This window comes from Porites lutea, chromosome 11 (genome assembly GCF_958299795.1).
Source record: "Porites lutea chromosome 11, jaPorLute2.1, whole genome shotgun sequence".
Taxonomy (NCBI): domain Eukaryota; kingdom Metazoa; phylum Cnidaria; class Anthozoa; order Scleractinia; family Poritidae; genus Porites; species Porites lutea.
The window spans coordinates 18083695-18107644 of NC_133211.1; the positions used below are offsets into that span (position 1 = coordinate 18083695).

General features: G+C 40.4%; 2 protein-coding genes across 2 annotated transcripts; both read left to right on the forward strand.

Annotated features, from left to right (window-relative positions):
* Positions 1-17481: 17481 nt before the first annotated feature.
* On the forward strand, positions 17482-18272 carry LOC140953291 (uncharacterized). The gene is made up of 2 exons (XM_073402786.1): positions 17482-18123; positions 18252-18272. The coding sequence occupies exons 1-2, from the start codon at positions 17482-17484 to the stop codon at positions 18270-18272; spliced, it is 663 nt and encodes a 220-aa protein (XP_073258887.1).
* A 72-nt stretch (positions 18273-18344) lies between these two features.
* On the forward strand, positions 18345-19394 carry LOC140953292 (uncharacterized). The gene is made up of 3 exons (XM_073402787.1): positions 18345-18654; positions 18708-19022; positions 19068-19394. Exons 1-3 carry the CDS (start codon positions 18370-18372, stop codon positions 19392-19394), a joined length of 927 nt encoding a protein of 308 aa, XP_073258888.1. The 5' UTR covers positions 18345-18369.
* Positions 19395-23950: the final 4556 nt, after the last annotated feature.

Genomic DNA, 23950 nt, shown 5'->3' on the forward strand with positions numbered 1-23950 from the left:
AAGGATGCGCCCTTGGACTCTAGACAGTCCTCTCTTGTCACCAAGTTCTTTGTAGGGTCAATGAGGCGGTAGTTATAGCTGATTTTAATATTCTTTAAGTACGATGTTTTTTCGGTTCTCAAGTCCCTGCGATGACAATAGCACAGCAAGAGAAATTCAATTACACAATATTTTCGTTTCTGGGGAGAAATGACATAAGCCCCAGTCTCACAGTCTTATCACATTGGGGCTATCATCAAACCACGTTATCATGGAGACTGCGGGTCCACAGAAAGTGTCAGTATTAACGAGGCGTCCACATTAAACCGAGGTTGAATTGAGGGAAAATGAACGAGTGTCTGTAAACTGGGGTTTGATTTTATCTTCAAATCTATTTTCTATTTCTATTCATTCTGCGTTAACCCCTCTTTTTACCAGTAAGCTCAGTAATTTATATTTGCCGGCTTTGGATTTTAAATAATCTTGAAAATGATGAGATGAAACTATAAGTTTACGTAGGCTGAGCTAGGAACTGTCGGAAAGGTTTAGTGATCACTCTAAAGCCCCTGCGCTTCTGAATAGCACCACAAGAAAATTACAGTTATACATTCCATGTTCGATTACGAGCTTGTGGGAGCTGCTAGGTGTTACGTGGTGATTGATTTGATTGATTTGATTGATTAGATCTTCGATGCCGCGCCAGAGGATAGATGACCTGAGCGCTTTTTTCTCAGTCGCTTCACATTGGGCTCTTTCCACCAGCCGTAGAGGTCTCAGTTGCACCAAGACAAGGAAGAAAGTGGAAAAAAATGCACCACCATCTTGACCAATCAGCGAGCACGACTCAAGTCACTTTAATGAATCGTGTACTAGCCATTCTTCATACTAAACTGGCACGTATAAGCGATTCAAGTATACCCCATATACGTGCTTTCACGTGTAGATGAAGGCACTTGAGTCTAAGTGCCTCTCCATTACTTCTTTGATATATAGGGCCCATGTGCTCCCCTTTTCGCTCCACCCTTGGAGGCGACACAGGGTGGAGATTGCTTCCCGCGGGAAGACCCCATTGTTTTCCACCATTTGATTTATTATAAGCGTAGTGGCAAATCCCTGAAAAGAATAAAGGAAGATCGTCACCAGTTTTTAAGAGGCAAGTTTCCTTTTCCAGATAGTCCTCGGCGAGCACGTTTTTCGTCCATCAAAACATACCAGAGGCTCCTCTTCCACGAAAACTATTTTTCCTCGAATTGGTTCTGCATGCAGTTATGACTCCACATTTTAGTAAAGAAAATGAACTTACCGACCTGTTACAGTGGAGGGTTATCCTCCTCGGGTCGAGCCCGGCTTTCACCACAACCCTCTTAAAAAGACTGGTTAAATCATTGAGGAGTTTCACGTTCTGAAAGAAGAAAAAACACCGGGATAAGATTGCGTTGTCTTAAGCGTTAGCGATAAATGGAAATTAAACTGAACAGCATCTGCGAAAAAGGTGAAGTTTTCGTTGCATAAAGTTGTTTTTTAGAAAACTTAGACGATAAACCGAAGTATACAAATGACATCCATATGGCATCCTTGATAGGGATATAAATACTCTCATGTCACCAGAATTCATGTTTACAATGGAAGTGGCAAAAGGATTATTGATAATTATGCACTCAGACAAACAACTAATGCAGTGCTCGTGCCTTGTAATGAATGGGTGGAGTAGTTACTGAACCGAATTATCATTACATCCTGTTTGGATGCATATTTTTTTCATGCTTTTGACATGTAAATCATTGGCAGTTAAAGCATGTTTGTGATGTCCTTACACCTCGGAACAATTTTCTCCCCAGTTTTTCCACTGTTGTGTGTCCTGCATAACAAGCACTTTTTAACCAAGCGGAAAAAAGGAAACTCTATCAAAGAGAATGTGTGATTTAAGACTCACGTTTATCTTGCCACTCGAGTTATCGGCATGGCACAACAGCGGCCAAGATTTCGCGTCCTCCCTGAGAGCGAAATCGCCGCTTTCATAGGTCTCTATCGGTGCGAGGGAAAATGAACTTACCCTCCTGTTACAATGGTGGGTTATTCTCCTCGGGTCGAACCCGGCCTTTACCACAACCCTCTTAAAAATACTAGTCAAATCATTGAGGGGTTTCACGTTCTGAAAGAATAAAAAACACCGGGATAAGATTTAGCGTTAGCGCTAAATGGAAATTAAAATGAACAGCATCTGGGAATGAAAACTTGCAAGGATTTGTTATCATAAAATGTGAAGTTTTCGTTGCTTAAAGTTTTATAGAAAACATAGACGATAAACCGAAGTATACAAATGAGATCCATATGGCATCCTTGATAGGGATATAAATACTCTCATGTCACCTGAATTCATGTTTAAAAGCAAATAATATTACTTACAGTAGAAGTGACAAAAGAATTATTGATAATTATGCACTCAGGCAAACAACTAATGCAATTATGCTCGTGCCTTGTAATGAATGGATGGAGCAGTTACTGAACAATATCATTTCATCCTGTTCAAAATCTGAGGTTGGAATGGCCAAAAACTCCGGTTTTGTGTGGACGGTAGTCTGAAACGGAGGACAAAACGTGGTCTTCAGAAACATCCGGATACGAGTGGTTTGGGCCTGAATCGGAAAGCCGGGAGAGAAATTATTGCTCCTTCAGTACCGAGCTTCCCCTATTTCTCTTCCAATGACTTCTGTCGGCCTTTGTCGCCGAGTGATGGCCGCTTTCCACCATGTGTTTGTTTACACGTGAGCGCTTGGCGGGGGGGCATACGGAGCACCCTAGTGGCCTTGAGTGGACCATCATGTGACGGTAAAGATGGTCCCAGGCCAAAACGGATGCCCCTCATACCTCTTTAGGGCAGATCCACTTCTTTTCAACTGGTCTGTCTGCGTAGCGCCCCCATCCAGGGTGCCTGTTGTCCTGCTGATGGCGTTTCATCTCCTCTCCATCGCCGATGGAGAACGGGCAGCCACTGTAGGTACAAACTACAGGTTCCATGAGGGGCTGCCTGTAATCCACCGAGGAAAACCTCCTCAGAACTAGATTATTGTCGCTTGTGCGCAGATTTCTTTCCAGGTATTTTTGGATATTTAAGGGCTCTTGAAATGCCTGCAATAGGTTAAATAATGGGGAATTTAAGATGTCACGATATAATAATAATTAACAGTTTATTAGGCGCAAAATAGCATTCAAATATATGATCTAATGCGCACCAACCCAAAAAATAAAAATAAATAAAAAAATAAAAGTAAAATATTATATAAAATTATGCCAGTGAAATGTCCTAAAAAAACTCTAAAAAATTAGTATAAATATCTCTATATATACAATTAAAAGGCAATTATAAGATTCGATTAAAAAATGTATTGAAACTAAGTAATTGAAATCATCTTTAAAACGTTAATCGACAAGTCATTCATGAGTCGATGGCGAAAGAACGTGAAATAACAACTCGGTACGGAAACACCCTATTTTGGTATATTCCTTTGTCGTAACCGCGTATCTTCGACGTGGACGTAAGCAAGCGAGGACGATAATAACGACGAAGAAGTAAAAATCGTAAATGACTCCTTTAAAAAAATCTTAGTCCTTGAAAACCCAAATTTGCCCTTGAAAAGTCCTTGAAGTTTGTTTGTCTGAAGTTGTACACACCATGATTCAAAGAATTTTTTAATACGATTACTTAATTATGATTGAACTCAGTATTCTACGCATGATACTATTTGTAAAAAATACTCACTTGGAATGTACGATGCCTCTCGCGAGCTACAGGGTATTGTCGCGCGGACAAGGCTTGAAAAAATGCGCAAAACAAATCAACCTTCCCTACCTGTGTAAAAGTGAAATGAACAGTCCCTTTTGTGTTCGCTAAAAGGTTTGAATGGTACAAATTTAGAAAAGTATTACAATACAACGTCATAGTAGAATGATAACGGTAGCCTGCTTGTACAAATTTCTAATGAGTTTAAAAACTGACCTCAAAAATGGCTTAGGCAACACATTGAAAACAACTTTTATCTGCTACATTATTAGGACATGTGGACTTATTAAAATGATAAATAAAGCGTGTCCAATACTAACGTGCCTGTAATTTGTATGATGTGATGTTTAGTTAACTGAGGGCCAAAAAGCAATCACTTCTTTACAAAAAAAATTGCGTTAAGCAGTTAATACCTAAAATGATATTTTATTGAAAAAAAAAAAAACAAATTAAAAAAGTGCAAACTCGTTTTGCCTTTGAACTTTGAACTGTACGTCAATTTCGAAGACTTGTTTCTTTTTCAAAATGGACTGTTTCTGTTTTACTGGCATCACTTAGCAATTAGTACTCTTGTTTCGGTCTCTTTATCATGGTCACTTTCTTGGCACCACTACGATACGTACAGCTGTTGCAGCATTTGCTTTCAGAAACCTGTGAGGGGCGATTGAGTTGGGTGATGGGCTGTTTTCTGTCCATACTCTTTGGAAGGGAGGCCTGCACAGTCCTGCACGCGATCTGACCTGTGTTTAAAATCAGCTCAGGCAATTTTTTTTCATAACAGAGACTGTTTTGAGCTGTGCTCTAGGTGTGTTTTGAAACTTCTTGTCGAGTTCTTTAACGAGTGAGCTTTGTACGTTGCAAAAAGTGGTTAAAAAGTCGCTTCTCTTTAGCTTTTGCTTTTGCACGTACCGTACCTGTGTGAGCTTTTAGTTGACGTTTTTGTCTAACGGAGGGAAACGTTCCAAAAGTATTTGAGAGATGTTGAAAGAAATTTCTTGTTCTCGGAGGGCTTTTGGCGTGGGTTCTGTTTTCTACTTCCTGAGCTTTCAGAGGTCTTAAAGAATGCATAATGTTTGTCTGGGGATTCATCGTGATTCTTACTATTCTTCGTCATGATGTTGAGTTGTTAAAGGGTCTTTATATTCTGACATGTTTGGTGCGAAGTGAGGGGACAGACATCTCATCTAATGTACTGTTTCTGGAGGCTGACAATATTCCACTACGGAAAGTGAACCGAGCAACAAATCACTTGCTCCTGTCAAGGAATAGTAATTGTTGTCCTGTACGTATTAGATAAGATTCAAGGGAGAAAATCTCTCCCCAGAAGCCTTAGTAGAATAATAAAGTTAGCCTGCTTGTACAAATTTCTAATGAGTTGTAAAAACTGAGCTCAAAAATGGCTTATGCAACACATTGAAAACAACTTTTACCTGCTACATAATTAGGACATGTGGAATTATTAAAATGATAAATGAAGTATGTCAAATACTAACATGCCTGCAATTTATAGTATGTAATGTTTAGTTAATTGAGGGCCAAAAAGCAATCACTTCTTTATAAAAAAAATTCCTTAAGCAGTTAATACCTGAAATGATATTTTATTGAAAAAAAAAACGTAAACAAATTAAAAGTGCAAACTGTTTTTGCCTTTGAACTTTGAACTGTACGTCAATTTCAAAGACTTGCTTCTTTTTCAGAATGGACTGTTTCTGTTTTACTGGCATCACTTTGCCATTGGTACTCTTGTTTCTGTCTCTTTATCATGGTCATTTTCTTGGCACCACTACGATACGTACAGCTGTTGCAGCATCTGCTTTCAGAAACCTGTGAGGGGCGATTGAGTTGGGTGCTGGACTGTTTTACGTCCATACTCTTTGGAAGGGAGGCCCGCCCAGTGCTGCGTGCGATCTGACCTGTATTTACAGTCAGCTCAGGCAATTTTCTTTTTCATAACAGAGACTGTTTTGAGCTGTGCACTATGTGTGTCTTCAGACTTCTTGTCGAGTTTTTTAACCAGTGAGCTTTGACTTTGCAAAAAGTGGTTTAAAAGTCGCTTCTCTTTAGCTTTTGCTTTGGCACGCACCGTATCTGTGTGAGCTTTTAGTAGACGTTTTTGTCTAATGGACGGAAACGTTCCGAAAGGGTTTGAGAGATGTTGAAAGAAATTTCTTGTTCTCGGAGGGCTTTTGGCGTGGGCTCTGTTTTTTAGTTCCTGAACTTCCAGAGGTCTTAAAGAATGTATAATGTTTGTCTGGGGATTCATCGTGATTTTTACTATTCTTCGTCATGATGTTGAGTTGTTAACGGTTCTTTATATTCTGACATATTTGGTGGGAAGTGAGGGGACAGACATCTTATCTTATGTACTGTTTCAGAAGGCTGACAATATTCCAGTACGGAAAATGAACCGAGCAACAAATCACTTGCTTCTGGCAAGGAATAGTAATTGTTGTCCTGTAAGTATTAGATAAGATTCAAGGGAAAAAATCTCTCCCCAGAAGGCTTGAAAAAATGCACAAACCAGATCAACCTTCTGAACCCGCGAAAGTTAAATGAATGGCCCTTTATAGTGTTAGCGGGAAGGTTTAAATGGTGTATACTACAATACTTTGGAGAATATATTTTAACATTGAATACGGCTGGTACAGTGTGTTGTCGGTATTCAGGTCTTGTGGTAATTCCCACTTGTGGTTGCCACAGGTCAGGAAATGGTCAGGGAAAAAATTCTTCAAGCTCAGGGAAAAGTCAGGGAATTTCACTTCGAGTCAGGGAAAATTTAATTCTTTGAAGGTAGTCAGGGAAAAGTAAAATTTGACGAGTACATATTTATTCTTTTCTCTCTACTTTTATTGTCGTTTGACATTTAAAGTTCTTTTGTTCATTTTACGGACATGAATCACATTGTATTGTTCGACTGTTGTTCATAAAATTGAACAAGTTTTGTTAAGGAACTATCAATTCATTAATTTTACACTGCACGTGACTTGCTAAAAGCGTAAATTTATGGGTGGAGAGAGTGGCTGTGAGGTAACGGTTCCGTTGAGTTCATTATCAGGACTAATTTTTTGAAACCGCTTATTCAGTTGCTCAGGAAATTTTTGCATTTGTCAGGAAAACGGCAGGGAATTTCAGAAACCTCTGACTGAGGCAATAATGCCACTGTCATAAATGTGCCTTTCGACTTTTCTTGGGGTGCAAATTGAGCAGTTGTTGGCTCGATCCTTTTTTCTTGCTGTTATCTGGTGCATTTTATCAAAAAGGCAAAATTCGCTGGTTATAATTAGTCATCATGCCAACTTACTTAAAGCTGTCTGTCAGGCAATTTCGAATCGTTGACTCATGTCTCTTTGCTCAAAGATGGATTTTTCTTTGTGTATTTTTTTATTTAAACAGATCAAATGTACCTGGTGTGTGCACTTTTCCTTGTAAAGGTATGCACTATAATTCAAGTGGCTTTTCATAATTTCTTTGATGTAAAAGACCCAAGTGGTCCCATGTTCATTCCATCTGGCAAAATAGCTCAGGGTAGCGACGGATGGATAAAAAAAGAGCAAGGTTTTTAAAGACTGGCTTCGACGCCTGAGTCCTACAGAGAGTTCCAACAACAACAACATTCCCTCCGTAAAATATACACTGTATATGCCTTGTGGGCTCAAATTACGGATCTCATGCGTTGCAAACGATTTGATTGTAGGAGGACTTGCATAAATACTTACTTTTTTGATAAGTATGTTGGAGAAGGAAGGCAGCCAAAGGGCTGATGTGGACCTACTACGAGTAAGCATAATAAAGTAAACATTGGGGGACTAATATAATGCAACTTCATAGAAGGAAAATACAGACATGAAGGAATCAAAATGATAGGAAATGCTATAGCAAGTAAATTAACTAAGAGCTGCCTTGATAAAATCTATTTGACACCACTGCGAGGTGACACAGGGTGGAGATGGCCTCGGGCGGAAAAACACCATTGTTTTCAATCATCTGATTTATGATGAATGTAGTGGCAAAACGCTGAAAAGAATTTAAAAAGGGCACTACTAGTTTTTTAGAGGCAAGTTTTCTTTTCCGGATACTCGTCGCCGAGCACTGACGTCTTTCGTTCATCAAAACATTCGGGAGGCTCCTCTTCCACTATAACTATTTTCCCTCGAATTGGTTCTGCATGCAGTTCTGACTGACCGACCTGTTGCAGTGGTGGGTAATTCTCCACATGTCAAACCCGGCCTTGATAACCACTTTTTTTAAAGGGCTGGTGAGATCTTTGAGTGGTCTTTTGTTCTAAAAGAAGAAAAAACACCGAGAAAAGATTGCATTATCTTAAGCGGTAGTGCTAGAGGAATTTAAAATTAACGGCATCTGGAAGTAAAAACTTCTAAGGATTTGTTACTATAAAGTGTGAAGTTTCCGTTGCTTAAAGTTTTGTAGAAAACATAGACGATAAATAAGTATTTAAATGCTATCCATATAGAATCCTTGATAGATATAAATACTCTCATATTACCCGAATTCCTGTTTACAAGCAACTAATTACTTACAGTAGAAGTCCTAAAAGAATTATTGATAATTATGTCCTCAGACAAACAATAAGATTGAAAATTAAGCTTGTGCCTTGTAATGAATGGATGGAGCAGTTACATTATCATTCCATCCTGTTTGGTTGCATGTTTTTTTCTTCCGTAAGATATGTAAACTATTTGCAAATAAAGTACATTCCTGTTGTCGTCATACATCCGGACAACTTTCTTCCCTATTTCCATTGTGGTGTGTCCTGCATAACAAGCGCTATTCAACCAAGTGCCAAAAAGAAACACTATAGGAAAGAATGTGTGATTTAGGACTCACGTTGTCTTGCCACTGGATGTGTCGATGTGGCACAAAAGCGGCCAAGATTTGGCCCCCTCTCGGAGGATGAAATCCCCTCTGTTGTGTGCCTCTTAAGGTGCGAGGAGAAATGCCCCTGGCACCGGCAAGAGAAGAAAGACCAAAATGGCAACGTCGTGCGGTGATCCCTCGGTCAAAGGAGAAAAATGGAGTACATGTTTATTCTTTTCTTCCTACTTTTATTGTTGTTTGAGATTTAAAGTTCTTGATTGATTAATTTGATTGATATAATGATTAGATCTTCGACTGCTTGCCTGAGGATAGATGACCGGAGCCCTTTTTTCTCAGGCCCTTCACCTTGAGACTCTTTCCACAAGCCGCAGAGGTCTCACTTTCACCAAGACAAGGAAGAAAGTGGAAAAATGCACTACCACCTTGATCAATCAGCGCGACCCAGACCCAGCTATTTCAATAAATCGTGCATTTGCCCTTCTTCATGCAAAATTGGCACGTATAAGCGATTCAAGTATACCCCATATGCATGCTTTTACCTGTAGATGTAGGCACTTGAGTCTAAGTGCCACTCCATTACTTCTTTAATGTATAGGGCCCATGTGTCCCCCTGCTCGCTCCACCCTGCGAGGCGACACAGGGTGGAGATGGCCTCTCTAGGGAAGACCCCATCATTTTCAATCATTTGGTTAATAATAAAGGTAGTGGCAAATCCCTGAAAAGAATAAAGGAAGATCATAACCAGTTTTTGAGAGGCAAGATTCCTTTTCCGTACTAGAGTCGTTGGCGAACACGTCTTTCGTCCATCAAAATATACCAGAGGCTCCTCTTCCACTAAAACTATTTTCCCTCGAATTGGTTCCGCGTGCAGTTATGACTCCACGTTTTGGTAAAGAAAATGAACTTACCGACCTGTTGCAGTGGTAAAGATGGTCCCAGGCCAAAAAGGATGCCCCGCATACCTCTTTAGGGTAGATCCACTTCTTGTCAATGGGCTTTTCTTCGTACCGCCCCCATCCAGGGTGCCTGGTCTCCTGTTGGTGGCGTTTCATCGCCTCTCCATCGCCGGTGGAGAACGGACAGCCATTGTAGGGAAAAATAACAGCTTCCGCGAGGGGCTGCCCGTAATCCACCGCGGAAAACCTCCTCAGGACTAGGTCGTTTTCTGATAGTGGCATATTTCTTTCCAAATATTCCTTTATTGACAAGGGATCTTTGAATGCCTGCAATAGGTGAAAGGTTTAATACTGGTGAATTTAAGATGTCACGGTGGACAAAAATTGTGAAATACCGCCTCGGTAAGAAAACACCCTTTTTTTTACATTCCTCTGTTGTAACTGCGCAACTTCGGACATAAGCAGGCGACAACCAATTTATCACAAAAGAATTCATGTCCAGGATAGTTTGTCTTCAGTCATCAAAGTATGGCAAATCGCGATTGCGTATCTGTCGTCATCTAGTCTTAGTAATTCTCAAACTCCCTGTTATAAACTTGGGCGACCTTTACGTTTTAGCACATACAAGACTGCTCCCCTTGCAATAGGGACCTTAAGATCCGAGGGAGGAAACGGCAGCGGAAACATCGCCTAAGAAGTGAATTTGCGTTCATTCAACCTTCGCCGCGACAGCTCCCACTAACTTACTTTGTCAAATTTTGAAGCGAACTCTCCTGGAGTTACATTCCTAGAAACCATATCCAGGTTCAGAGAGAGAGAAAATTTCGTAGTAACTTGTCTACCGTAAAATTAGGCATTTTCACGTTGTAGTCGTGCTGTGACGGCAAAGAAATGTACAAAAAAGCGTGATGCACGTGCAAAGTTGTTATTTTGCTAATCTTAGATCATCTTAACGTATTCCTTTTTTGACGTTCTCGTTACCAACCCCGTCGTCGCATTTCAGGTCACCAATAGCAAATATATATTGTCAAAGAGTCATTTGAATGGACCCTCCAAATAAGTTGAGAACTTGGATCTAGGGAACGTTATTTTCCCGATTAAATATGAGGAATGCTCTCCCATATTATATAGGACTCCCACCTCCTTGTTGGGGTTTGGTGCTTGGGGAAGTCCCCACTGCCGGTCATGATGTTCATTGTTACGCGCAGTGGCAAACTGAGCCACTGCACGCAACTTTGCTGCTTTTAAACGTGTCTCCAATTTCTCCCGATTCAAACCTATGATCAAAAGATAAGAATTAATTGGGTCAATCGGATCTTATGTAATACGCCCAAAAGTGTTAAATATCTAGCCACATAGTCAAACCAATAGATCTTAAATGTTTATGTCCAACTATTTCTCATAACGTGTGAAAAGGAGGTGGAGACAGCCGAGAGAGTCATCAATTTATAAAGGCATTTGAACGTCAGGTAAGTAAGGTCACCATCCACACCTGTTTTTAGTAAAGTAATGGTATCTCCGAAAAAAGGAAAGGGTGAATTGAGAAATGTGCCTGTGTGATCGCATGAGTTAAACCGTATGAATCAGATTCAGACAAGCTTAATACATTAGGGAGCAAGGGTGGTGCAGTGGTGAGAGCACTCGCCTCCCACCAATGTGGCCCGGGTTCGAATCCTGGCGTCGACGCCATATGTGGGTTGAGTTTGTTGTTGGTTCTCTCCTTTGCTCCGAGAGGTTTTTCTCCGGGTACTCCGGTTTTCCCCTCTCCTTAAAAACCAACACTTCCAAATTCCAATTCGATCCGGAACGCACGGACACGTCTCAACGAGTTCTTATGAACTCCTTAGTGATCCGTGGGTAAACAAATTACAAATTACAATTACATGAAATGACCGGCGATAGGTATCTGCCGCGCTTACTATGCGTATGGCTCCAAGTACTTTCATGGGAAACAAATAAAAGTCATAGTTCAGGGATCTGGTCTGAAAAAGGAAAAAGGAATCTGAGAAAGCACCTTAAAGGTGACCGCACTACCCTTAAAAATTTTAAGCCATTTAATGTAATCCTCATGTTTACCATTAAAAGTTTCCTCTTGATTGGTCGCACTCTTGAGGCGTTTTAGAGCTGTATGTGTAAAGAGAAAAGAGACTGTTATTCTAGTTTAGGATGTGAAAGACTCATGATCGCTCGATTTCTCGAACATGTCTTTTAAGAAATGGAATAATTTATCTACCTTCACTGGCCTCCCCTATTGTTGCTTTCAACACCTCGTCTGGAAAGGAATCCTCAAATTTGAGGAATGATGAGGCGTCGTATTCAAGGCATTCCTCTCTTGTAACCAAGTTTTTTTCTGGTTTAACGAGGCGGTAGTTGAAATTTGTTTTGATGGCCTTCAAGTATGATGTTTTCTCGGTTCTCAACTCCCTGCGATGACAATAGCACAACAAGAGAAATTCAATTACACAATATTTTCGTTTCCGGGGAGAAATGACATAAGCCTCAGTCTCATAGTCTTATCACATTGGGGCTATAATCAAACCACGATATCATGGACACTGCGGGTCCACAGAAAGTGTCAGTATTAACGAGGCGTCCACATTAAACTGAGGTTGAATTGAGGGAAAATGAACGAGTGTCTGTAAACTGGGGTTTGATTTTATCTTCAAATCTATTTTCTATTTCTATTTCATTCTGCGTTAACCCCTCTATTTACCAGTATGCTAAGTAGTTGATGTTTGCCGGCTTTGGATTTGAAATAATCTTGAAAATGATGAGATGAAACTATAAGTTTACGTAGGCTGAGCTAGGAACTGTCGAAAAGGTTTAGTGATCACTCTAAAGCCCGTGCACTTCTGAAATACCACAATAAAATTACAGTTATACATTCCATGTTCGATTACGAGCTTGTGGGAGCTGCTAGGTGTTATGGCTTCCTCATGCAAGATTCTTCCTTCAGGGAACCCGTTTTTCAAAATGTGAGGTAGGAATGGCCAAAAACGCCGGTGTTGTGTGGACGGAAGGCTGAAACGGAGGACAAAACGCCGTCTTCAGAAACATCCGGATACGAGTGGTTGGGGTCTGAATCGGAAAGCCGGGAGAGGAGCTATTGCTCCTTCAGTAACGAGCTTCCCCTCTTTCTCTTCCAATGGGCATGACTTCCGTCGGCCTTTGTCGCCGAGTGATGGCCGTTTTCCTCCATGTGCTTCTTTAGGCGGGTGCTCTTGGCGGCCCTAGAGGCCTTGAGTGGACCATCATATGACGGTAAAGATGGTCCCTGGCCAAAAAGGATGCCCCGCATACCTCTTTAGGGCAGATCCACTTCTTTTCCACGGGTTTGACTTCGTAGCGCCCCCCATCCAGGGTGTCTGCTGTTCTCCTGTTGATGGCGTTTCATCGCCTCTCCATCGCCGGTGGAGAACGGGCAACCACTGTAGGGACAAATTACAGCTTCCGTGAGGGGCTGCCCGTAATCCATCGGGGAAAACCTCCTCAGAGCTAAGTCGTTGTCTACAAGGGGCATATTTCTTTCGAAATATTCTTGGATGCGTAAGGGATGTTTGAATGCCTGCAATAGGTGAAAGGTTAAATATTGGTGAATTTAAGATGTCACGATATAATAATAATTTACAGTTTATTAGGCGCAAAATAGCATTGAAATATATGATGAAATGCGCCCTACCCAAAAAAATAAAAATAAACAAATAAATAAATAAAATAAAATAAAAATATTATATAAAATAAACGTTTAGTAAAAATATCTCTATAAATACAATTAAAAAGGCAATTATAAGATTCGATTAAAAAATGTATTGAAACTAAGTAAGTGAAATCATCTTAAAAACGTTAATCGACAAGTCATTCATGAGTCGATGGCGAAAGAACGTGAAATAAAAACTCGGTACGGAAACACCCTCTCTTGGTATATTCCTTTGTCGTAACCGCGCATCTTCGACGTGGACGTAAGCAAGCGAGGACGATCTTATCACTGACTTAAGAACTCATCTCTGGAACAGTTTGCCTGCATTTATCAAATTATGCCAGAGCGCAAATACTTATCTGTCGTCTTCTTCAGTGGTGGTTCTCAAACTCTCTACAAAGGAGCGAGTTTACGTTGTAGACACTCCATACAAGCCCGATCCCGCCCCACTACCCCGTTGGCCTCCCCGATCGTCGCCTTTAAAACATCATCCTTGAATGAATTCTCAAATTCCAGAAAGGATGCGGGGTCAAAACTTATGCAATCTTCCCTGGTGACAAGATTTTTTCCGGAGACACCAGGCGATAGTTGTAACTGGTTTTTATCTTCTTTAAGTATGAACACTTATCATTTCTGAACTCCTTGCGATTTAATAGCACAAAAAGAAAAATTCAATTACTCTAGATTTTCCTTTACGGGGAGACATGACATATGCACTAGTCTTGCAGTATTATCACATTGGGGGCTGCAGTCAAACCCCGTTAACACGGACACGGAGGGTCTACAGAAAGTGTCCGTATTAACAGGGTGTCTATATTTTGCAGGTTGAATTGAGAGAAATGCAAGGGCTTTCTTTCAACAGGGAAAAAGTAAACTGTCGGTAATAACGAGGTGTCGTTAAAGCGGGGATTCTACTGTATCTCCAAGAGTCTATTTTCATGATGGAAGTTTTATTTAATCCTGCGTTTACCTCTCTTTTCACTTTGGGTACCGTTTCTCGATAGTCCTGGCAACGTTTCGGGCCCGATAAGCTGATTTATGTTTGCCGGGTTTGGGTTTCCAATAATATTGAAAATGATGATACGAAACTAAAAGTTTAAGAAGGAAAATTGACTGGTTTTTGAGCTAGGAACTGTGATGCTATTGAACAGGTTTAATGTTTACTCTCAACCCCCCACGCTTCTGAATCGCACAACAGGAAAATTACAACAGTCGATGTTCCATTACCAGCTTGTGGTGTTACGTGGTTAAATAAATTTGATTGATTTGATTGGTTGATTGATTGATTGATTGATTGATTGATTGATTGATTAGATCTTCGATGAAGTGCCAGAGGATAGTTGACCTGAGCACTTTTTTCTCAGTCCCTTCACATTGCGGCTCTTTCCACAAGTAATAGGGGTCTCACTTTCACCAAGACAAGGAAGAAAGTGGAAAAAAATGCACTACCACCTTTACCAATCCGCGCGCAAGACTCAGCCATTTCAATAAATCGTGCATTTGCCCTTCTTCATACAAAATTGGCACGTATAAGCGCTTCAAGTATATCCCATATGCATGCGTTTACCTGTAGATATAGGCACTTGAGTCTAAATGCCTCTCCATTACTTCTTTAATGTATAGGGCCCATGTGCCCCCCTTCTCGCTCCACCCTGCGAGGCGACACGGGGTGGAGATTGCTTCCCGCGGGAAGACCCCATTGTTTTCCACAATTCGATTTATTATAAACATGGTGGCAAATCCCTGAAAAGAATAAAGGAAGATCATAACCAGTTTTTGAGAGGAAAGTTTCCCTTTCCGGATAGTCGTCGGCGAGCACGTCTTTCGTCCATTAAAACATACCAGAGGCTCCTCTTCCACTAAAACTATTTTCCCTCGAATTGGTTCCGCATGCAGTAATGACTCCACGTTTTAGTAAAGAAAATGAACTTACCGACCTGTTGCAGTGGTGGGTTATCCTCCTGGGGTCGAACCCAGCTTTCACCACAACCCTCTTGAAAAGACTTGTCAAGTAATTGCGGGGTTTGTTGGTCTAAAAGAAGAAAAAACACCGGAATAAGATTGCATTGTCTTAAGCGTTAGCGATAAATGGAAATTAAACTGAACAGCATCTGTGAATGAAAACTTGCAAGGACTTGTTATCATAAAATGTGTTGCATAAAGTTTTTTTAGAAAACTTAGACGATAAACCAAAGTATATAGATGACATCCATATGGCATCATTGTTAGGGATATAAATACTCTCATGTCACCCGAATTCATGTTTACAGTAGAAGTGGCAAAAGAATTATTGATAATTATGCACTCAGACAAATAACTAATGCAAACCTTCTGCCTTGTAATGAATGGATGGAGCAGTAACTGAACCGAATTATCATTACATCCTGCCCGTTTGGATGCATATTTTTTTCATGCCTTTGACCTGTAAGTCATTGGCAGTTAAAGCATGTTTGTGATGTCCTTACACCTCGGAACAATTTTCTACCCAGTTTTTCCACTATTGTGTGTCCTGCGTAGCAAGCACTTTTTAACCAAGCGGAACTTAAAAAAGCAAACTCTATGGAAAAGAATGTGTGATTTAAGACTCACGTTTATCTTGCCACTAGAGTTGTCTACGTGGCACAACAGCGGCCAAGATTTAGCTTCCTCCCTCAGAGCGAAATCGCCTTTATTATACGTCTCTATCGGTGCGGGGGCAAATGCTCCTCGTACCGACAAGAACAGGAAAGCCAAAACTGTGGCGTCATACGGCGATCCATCGGACAGTGGCGAGAAATGAAATGGACGCCTGAAAATAGTACTAGTGTAAGTCAGTCATAAAGTCCACAATATAGACCTATACATCTAAACTGGTTATCTTCTCAAGTCGTTATTAAGGGATACGTGGATTCGTTGTTAAGCGAATGTTCAAAGAAGCATGCCAAATATGACGGAAACCCTGATGTCGGTGGACCTGTACGATCTGTTTTCTTTGTAAATCCATGTTTGTATAGGTAATAGCATGATTTGTAAGGATATTTGGCATAAATACCACGAGGGATATTTCGAAATTGTTATACGTAAAAAAATATCACCTGGTACGGAGGATGTCTCTGACTCTGCGTTTGTCACCGTGGCGGGTAAATATGGCGTGGACAAGGCTACAAATCAAAAAGAAATTGATATAATCTAATACATGAAAAGACAATTGAAAAAATTTTTTCCATATCTTTACTTAAATAAGATGGAGCTCAGTCAGTCTTTTAAGAAAAGATACTCACTTGGAATCCGGAATTGTTCTGGCGGAGCCGCTGGGTTTTGCGTGGCTGGTAAAACATACGGCGTGGACAAGGCTACAATACATATAATATAATAATAATATAATACATGGGAACACAAATGAAAAAAAAATTTCAGTATCATTACTTAAATAAGATAGAACTTAGTTAGTCTTTTAGGAAAAGATACTCACTTGGAGTTGAAGTAGACAATTGTCCAGGCACAGCCGCCGGGGTTTGCGTGGATGGTAAAACATCTCGCACGTAGAAGGCTACAAATCAAAAAGAAATTGATAATTTTTTAATACATGGGAATACAATAGAAAAGAATTTTCGCAATATCATTTCTTAATGGAACTCAGTCAGTCTTTGAAGAAAAGATACTCACTTGGAATCGAAGTGGACAATTGTCCTTGCGCAGCCGCTGGGTTTCGCGTGGCTGGTAAAGCATATGGCATGGACAAGGCTACAAATCAAAAAGAAACTGATACATTTTTAATACATGGGAACACAATTCAAAAACATTTTCAATATCGTTACTTGAATAAGATGGAACTCAGTCAGTCTTTTAAGAAACGATACTCACTTGGAGTTGAAGTAGACAATTGTTCAGGCACAGCCGCTGGGTTTTGAGTGGCTGGTAGTACATATGGCGCGGACAAGGCTACAAATCAAAGAGAAATTGATAATTTTTAATACATAGGAGTGCCATTCAAAAAAATTTCAATATCTTTACTTAAATAAGATAGAACTCACTTAGTCTTTTCAAAAAAGGCTACAAAGCTGCAAAGTGTACTTTGACTAAAAACACATTTATTTCGTCTATCGAGACAAAGGTCCCCTCTAAGCTTTTCTGAAAAGCCACTGAAATCAATTTGGTGCCTTAGAAAATCGCATCTCATTGCGTTTTAAATATAGATTTTTTAACTTAAAGTGATTAACTCTGATGTCATAGTCAAGCTGTAGTTTGTGGATCTTTTTTTACTGTGCTGTGAACATTGCCCTAATTGCATTCAATGTTTCATTCAGATGGAAATGTATGAAGATTTTCTGGATCTGTCCATGGGAAACCTCAAGGACTATCTAAGTTTAAGGGGATTGTCGACAACTGGCCGGAAGGTAGAACTGGTCGCAAGAGCTTTTTCTACCTTTAAAATGAAGCTTCCAGTCCAAGTTTCCCAAGAGCAACACTTGGCCAGTTTGGAAAGGGAATTCCAGGACAGACTACGCAAGTACGATTTATCAGATCCTAAATCCAGTGACACTGCATGGGTGGATGACATGACAAAATGGCCACCAGTGGACCTTTGCAAGATATTTGCCTATATTCTATCAAACAAAGAGTTTGTCTCAGATTACATTGAGAAATACAAGGATGAAAAAGCTTATTCGTCCTGGAAAAGTAACTTTGTGGATACCATCCTTATTGCAGACAACAAGGATGGAAAGTGTGTGTTGCAATGCAAGGTAACTCCATCGCAGCGTATCAGGGAGGACCCAAGAGAAGTCTGGGTGGCCCTTAAGAAAGATGGAACTGTCTTGTGTGGTTGGTGCACATGCATTGCTGGCACGAGTGCAACATGCAACCACATAATTGCATCGCTTTACAAGGTGGAATATGCATTCACCCATGGTCATACAGATCCATCATGTACATCACTCCCTTGCGGATGGAATGTATCAACTAGGAGTGATGTGCAGCCAGGAAAGATAATGAACATGCGAATCCGAAAAGAAAAGAGAACAACTGGAAATGAAGAAAATGAAGGAATTATTATAGATGAATGGAGACATTTTGATCCAAGGAAAGAGTGGGAAAGGAATGAGACTGATAAGCAGAAAAAGGGATTCTTGGATGGGTACAAACAGATCAGGCCCAATGCACAAATTTTCAAAAGTGGAGAGTCAGAAAAGCACAATCAAATGGACAGACCTTTAGAACTAACTAAATTTGCAGAGAATTTTACTGCATCATTAGATGGTAGTGAGAGTGAACAGGACATTATAAATAGATTTTTGGAAGCTATCCCCTTAAATGCAACGGAGGTTTCCCAAATTGAGCGAGAAACCAAGGGCCAAAGTGACTCATTTTCTTGGATCAGGCACAGAAAAGGACGGATAACTGCATCGAACTTTAAAGATGTATGCACAAAAGTTGACTCGCTTGCAAAAGCTCGAGGTTCTGTCAAACCACCAACAACTCCTCGTGTCTCAAAACTAGTTCTTTGATGGCAGAACATTGACCACATCCCATCAGTCAGGTGGGGCAAAGAAAAAGAAAAGAGGCGTATAATGAATTTTATGCAAGGCCTCTTTCAAAGCACCAAAACTGCAAGTTAACAAAGAGTGGACTTTGTGTACTTAAAGAAAAACCCTACATTGGGGCCAGTCCTGATGGGATTATGACATGTTCATGCTGTGGTACAACTGCATTGGAAATTAAGTGCCCATATTCCATTTGGGACTTGTGTGTCAGTGAGGCCTGGGAACAAACAGATTTCCTGGAGCAGGGGGATGGAATGATTCAGCTGAAAAGAAGTCACAAGTATTTCCTTCAAGTGAAAGGTGTTATGGCTGCAAAATGATTATCAAAGTTGAACTTTGTTGTGTGGACAACAAAGGAACTACATGTAGAACTGATACATTTTGATGATTTATTTTGGGACAACATAATTCCAAAGCTTGATGTAGTCTTACACGGCCAAGGTCCTGTTAGGCTTGAGGAATATAATTTTTGCCCCACATGTGAGAAAGTCATCTTAGAGGGAGAGGAGCTCCCAGAGAATTCCCCTGACAATAGCATATGGTGTGACCATTGTGGAGCATGGTTCCATTTTGTGTGTGCACAGATCACTCACATCGAGGATGATCAAGAGTGGTTTTGCCAAGCTTGCCTTTTAGATTTTGTGGATAGGGAGCTTGATACAACCTCTCTTGTGGATCCTTGATGACTTATTTGCATTCATTTTCATGGTTACCAGGAACATTTAGGCAGATGCTCACCTCATGTAAGGGAATCCAAGACAGTCATGGATAGTGGATTCCACGCTGTGGATTCCAGTCTTTGCAAGTGGAACTTGGATTCTGGATTCTAATCGTAAGCGGAATTCCAGATTGCTTGAGCTGTATTAGTATTCCAAAACCCAGGATTCCGGATTCCGCAAGCAAAAATTTCCCGGATTCAGGAATCTGGATTCCCTTACATGGGGTGAAGGTGCCATAGACCTTTCTCTCAGATGGGTGTTTTTTAAACTAACTGAAGACTTACCACAGATTGATGTGATTTACATGTATACGGAAAAGGCCAAACTAACACACCTAGCCTCATTCTCATGTTTTTGGAGACAAAATGTTCCTGACTAACTTCACATTAGATAGTAGACTAGCCTAACAACTCTACACCCTGATTTAGCTTTACTTGATCTTTAAGATAACAGTCGTTTAATTCTGTCGAGGGCAGAAAACAGTAGCATTCATATTTGCATTTGGCCTAGAAAATGGACACTAAAATTGATTTTATCTTAATTCATACCATGTTGTTAAAGTTGTATGGCTTTGTCACCGAGTTTTAACTAAAAATACCACAAGGGTATTAAACAAGATGAACTAATTCTCAGTGTCTTTTACAGTACATGTATCGCAGCCCACTCACACACACAGTGGGTCTTGTAAGCATGTAAGTGCACAAACAACTTGCACTAAGGCACCACAAAATGGGAAACAGTTGATTGGGAGTTCATTCTTGAGGATATTGAACCTTTTCAATCGCCCAATTGCCTGCTCAGCATATATCCTAACATTAGCTATCCTAGATGTTTCCTTTACTTCTCTTGGGACCATTTGTGAACCAGCTTTGGTACTGGGTGGAATGCAAAGGTAAGCATTGCTCATCAACAGTTCATCTTTTATCTTAAAACCCCTATCAGCCATAATCTGGTCATACGGTTCCACAAAATTTAAGAAACCACAGTCTTTAACAATAAATTTATCAGTTGCCCTTCCCCCGTAGCATGGTGACATATAGCACGGTGCTCCGTTTGGGGGGAGGCGGGGAACTTAACAGACGATTTACGGTATGTAGAAGATTTGCATACTGAAGAAACTACGAGTAAGCACGCCGGTATAATCTACTGCACATGCCCTAATTGCAAACACCGCCAGTACACTACACTCTCATGTTGTAGGAGGGGGGTGAATAGGGGTATGCAAATCCGCCGATCCGTGGTATTTTTAGGCCCGATCCGTCGATCCGACTTAATTTTTGTTCAAATCCGAATCCGTGTTACTTGAAAAATTTTTCCTGGTATAAAGAAAGTAGCGTTGTAGCATGAAAAAATGAATTACTTAATATCGTTGTTCTGTTATCGCAACAGATGCGGGACTTCATGTTTAAGAAGTTTTCGTTCAAGTTTCAAAACGTTAAGGTGATTCCCTGGTTTTGCACTTCGCATCTCTTACTGCGCATAACAAGATGGCCTCCGTAAAAAAGAGCATGTGAAGTAACAATATTAAAATGAAGTTGACCGAAGAGAAACGCTATTGTAAATTTTGCTTGCGGTTGTTTCTTGCCGAAGTAAGACTCAGTGTGGTGGGAATGTGCATAACGTAAGCAGTTCGCGTGTTGCTGAGTTCGACTTCCTCACGGAGAACCTCGATAGTGGATGTTTAATTTGTGCTTATTCACTTTGATTTTTATTTAAACGCTTTCTTTATCACATTGTGTCCTAAATGTGACATCTCGATGTAAATTCTGTGAAAACGGATTTTTTAATACTTTCTTCCACCTTTTGCATAAATTCTATTTTGAAGCACGCCCCAGTCCTCTCTCAAAAATCAAGGAAAATGCATTTGGTGCGCACTTTCTGCAGCTCTACCGCAAAAACGAGTACGGTGACCCCCATTTTTTATTTCATGATTTTAATAAGGACAGTGCTTCCTTTCGGTGAGAAAAAAATTGGCACAAATCTATGTTCAGTTTTTTGGCAATTTTACTAAATTGTACGGATTTAGCTATCACGTGTCAAATAGCGCGTGTCTAATTTAATTCTACTTTGGAGCGTAAAGTAAAAACAAGGGCATTAAAAGGCATTTTTCTGGTACGTAAGTGGATAAACAATACATTAAAGTCAAATTCTGTGCGATACCACATGCATCATTGAAAAAATCTTTCCTTTTTGTCTAGTTTTGGGCTGCGCGCGGCGTTTGTCAAAGGGTCCAAAATAGCCGCATTTGTCAGCATTGTGACGTCAAAACGAGCACGGTGACCCCCACTTTTTATTACCTTTTTATCATCTTCTTGACTTGTTACATCAGTGTACCAAAGTTTCATCTACAATCTGTGTTAGGTTCTTTTACTAGGGAATCACCTTAAGCATTAAGGACAGAGCTTATAATGTTTCTTCCAACAATACAGATTTGACTAATCAAACAGTTTGCAAGCTTGAAAAATGAAAGTATCTGGTATTGCGTAAAAGATTTTTCAATAAATTTGCTTACTGACATCACTTTGGACATGCTTCTAGTCGAGCCACAAAATTCGGAAAAGGCAGAACTCAACTTCATGGTAATTTGCTTACCAGTAAGTATTTTCCATGGTTAATCTTGGAAGTCTTGAGACCATAATCTTTTTCACTTAGCAACAGACGGGTAAAAGGGTTAGCCACGGCAAACTGCATTTGTTTTTTGGTGCAAATACAGAGTTTCATTTACTCGTAGTTTGTTTTGTACTCAATGATCGTCAATTTTAGCATTAAATATAAGGAGCAAAATCCAGTTTATCATTTCACCGATCAATTTGTAAATTTGATTTTTTTATAGTTCATGAGTCGCTGTCAATCCTAACATTAAATGTGAGGGCCCAAAAATCCAGTATAAGAGTCCAGCGGATGTGATTACGAAAAATAACTCTCATCTTACGAAATGAATGTGGGAGGCGCTGTGGGCTAATGGTTAGTGCGCTGGACTCTGGATCGGACAGTCCGAGTTCGAACCCTGGCCGGGGCACTGCGTTGTGTTCTTGGCAAGACACTTTACTCTCACAGTGCCTCTCTCCACCCAGGTGTATAAATGGGTACCGGCGAAATAATGCTGGGGGTAACCCTGCGATGGACTAGCATCCCATCCAGGGAGAAGAAGAAATATTCCAAGCTGCTTAATGCTACGGAAACCAGGATAAGCTCCGGCAGTATGGGCCACTTGGCACGAAGCTTTACCTTTTACGAAATGAGTCTGTTGTTTATTCGAACTTGTCTCCCAAAGCGAGTGGAAACTCCAAACAAGAAAGGTTGATTTCCCGTCGGTAAAACAACTAATTTGACGATTTTCAAGAAGATATTTGTCTGTAAAATGGAGCTTCCGTTAGTGGGAAAACGAATTTGTATGAAAACAAAAAGTAAGACTTCTCGCTTCTCAGCGAACCGATGCCCTTCAATTGTTTTACCAGTATCTTTAGTTTGTAAATCATAGAAATTTCAGAATGTCAACTTTCCTCAAATTATAGAGCATCAAACTCCCGACTTTTACCATACATTTATTGTAAATTTTGCCGTGTTTTCCCTCAACCAATATGGCGACAGAAACCGTGAAAAGGTCTATTAAGTTAACGATCAAGACAAGCAAACTAGCTGAAATAGCTTCGAAGAGCATAATTTATATCAGTTCATGTATAAACCAAATATAAAACTTACCGAACGTGCTCGCGTAGCCGTGTTCACCACACTTCCTCAATGACTGGAATCGACGCAGCATCAAAACTTATTTTTTTCAATAAAGTAATCGCCTTTGGCACCTTCGTGGTAAAAGGCTACACACTCGATAGTTCTAGTTCCACTTTGCAATTTAGACAATTTACACGAACGCATTCACAGATCTTGTCAGGTCACTTAGCATTACCGCCATTACCTGAACCATGTGTCACCATGCAGGAACCATGCAAAAGGTTGCCTGACGTCATTTCCGTCACGCTGTCTATACTAGAATACATGTATATGCGTCGGGTCACGAGAAAGTCTCTTCCGGAAACCTCGGAAGTGGAACGTTAGCCGACAAAACACCAGCACATTAACCAAGGCCGACCGAAAATTGATGATCCGATCCACAATCCGAACTTCTAGACTGACAGAATCCGGAAACCGGGCCAAAACTTTCAGCTGACCCGCGATCCACGGTATTTTTCAAATCCGCGAATCCGCTCGATTTATCGCCGAAATCCACAATCCGTGAGCTTTTTAAGGTCAAATCCGCCGATCCGCGAACCTATTCACCCCCCTCTTGTAGAGATTCGGGCGATCTTTTTGCCGTCCTAGAGGACTGAAATCGCTCAGACACTCACCTATAATACAAACACCTGTTTAGAAAAGTAAACCTTGCTAATGCGAACACTTTATCATCAACGGTTTACTGCCAAAAACATTTCGTTTTTGGAGGGTAAAAAACCCTTCTGTTGACAGCATGTCGATGTTCCTAGGACTTCAGTACACCGGATAGGACAAATGGTGGACGTCAA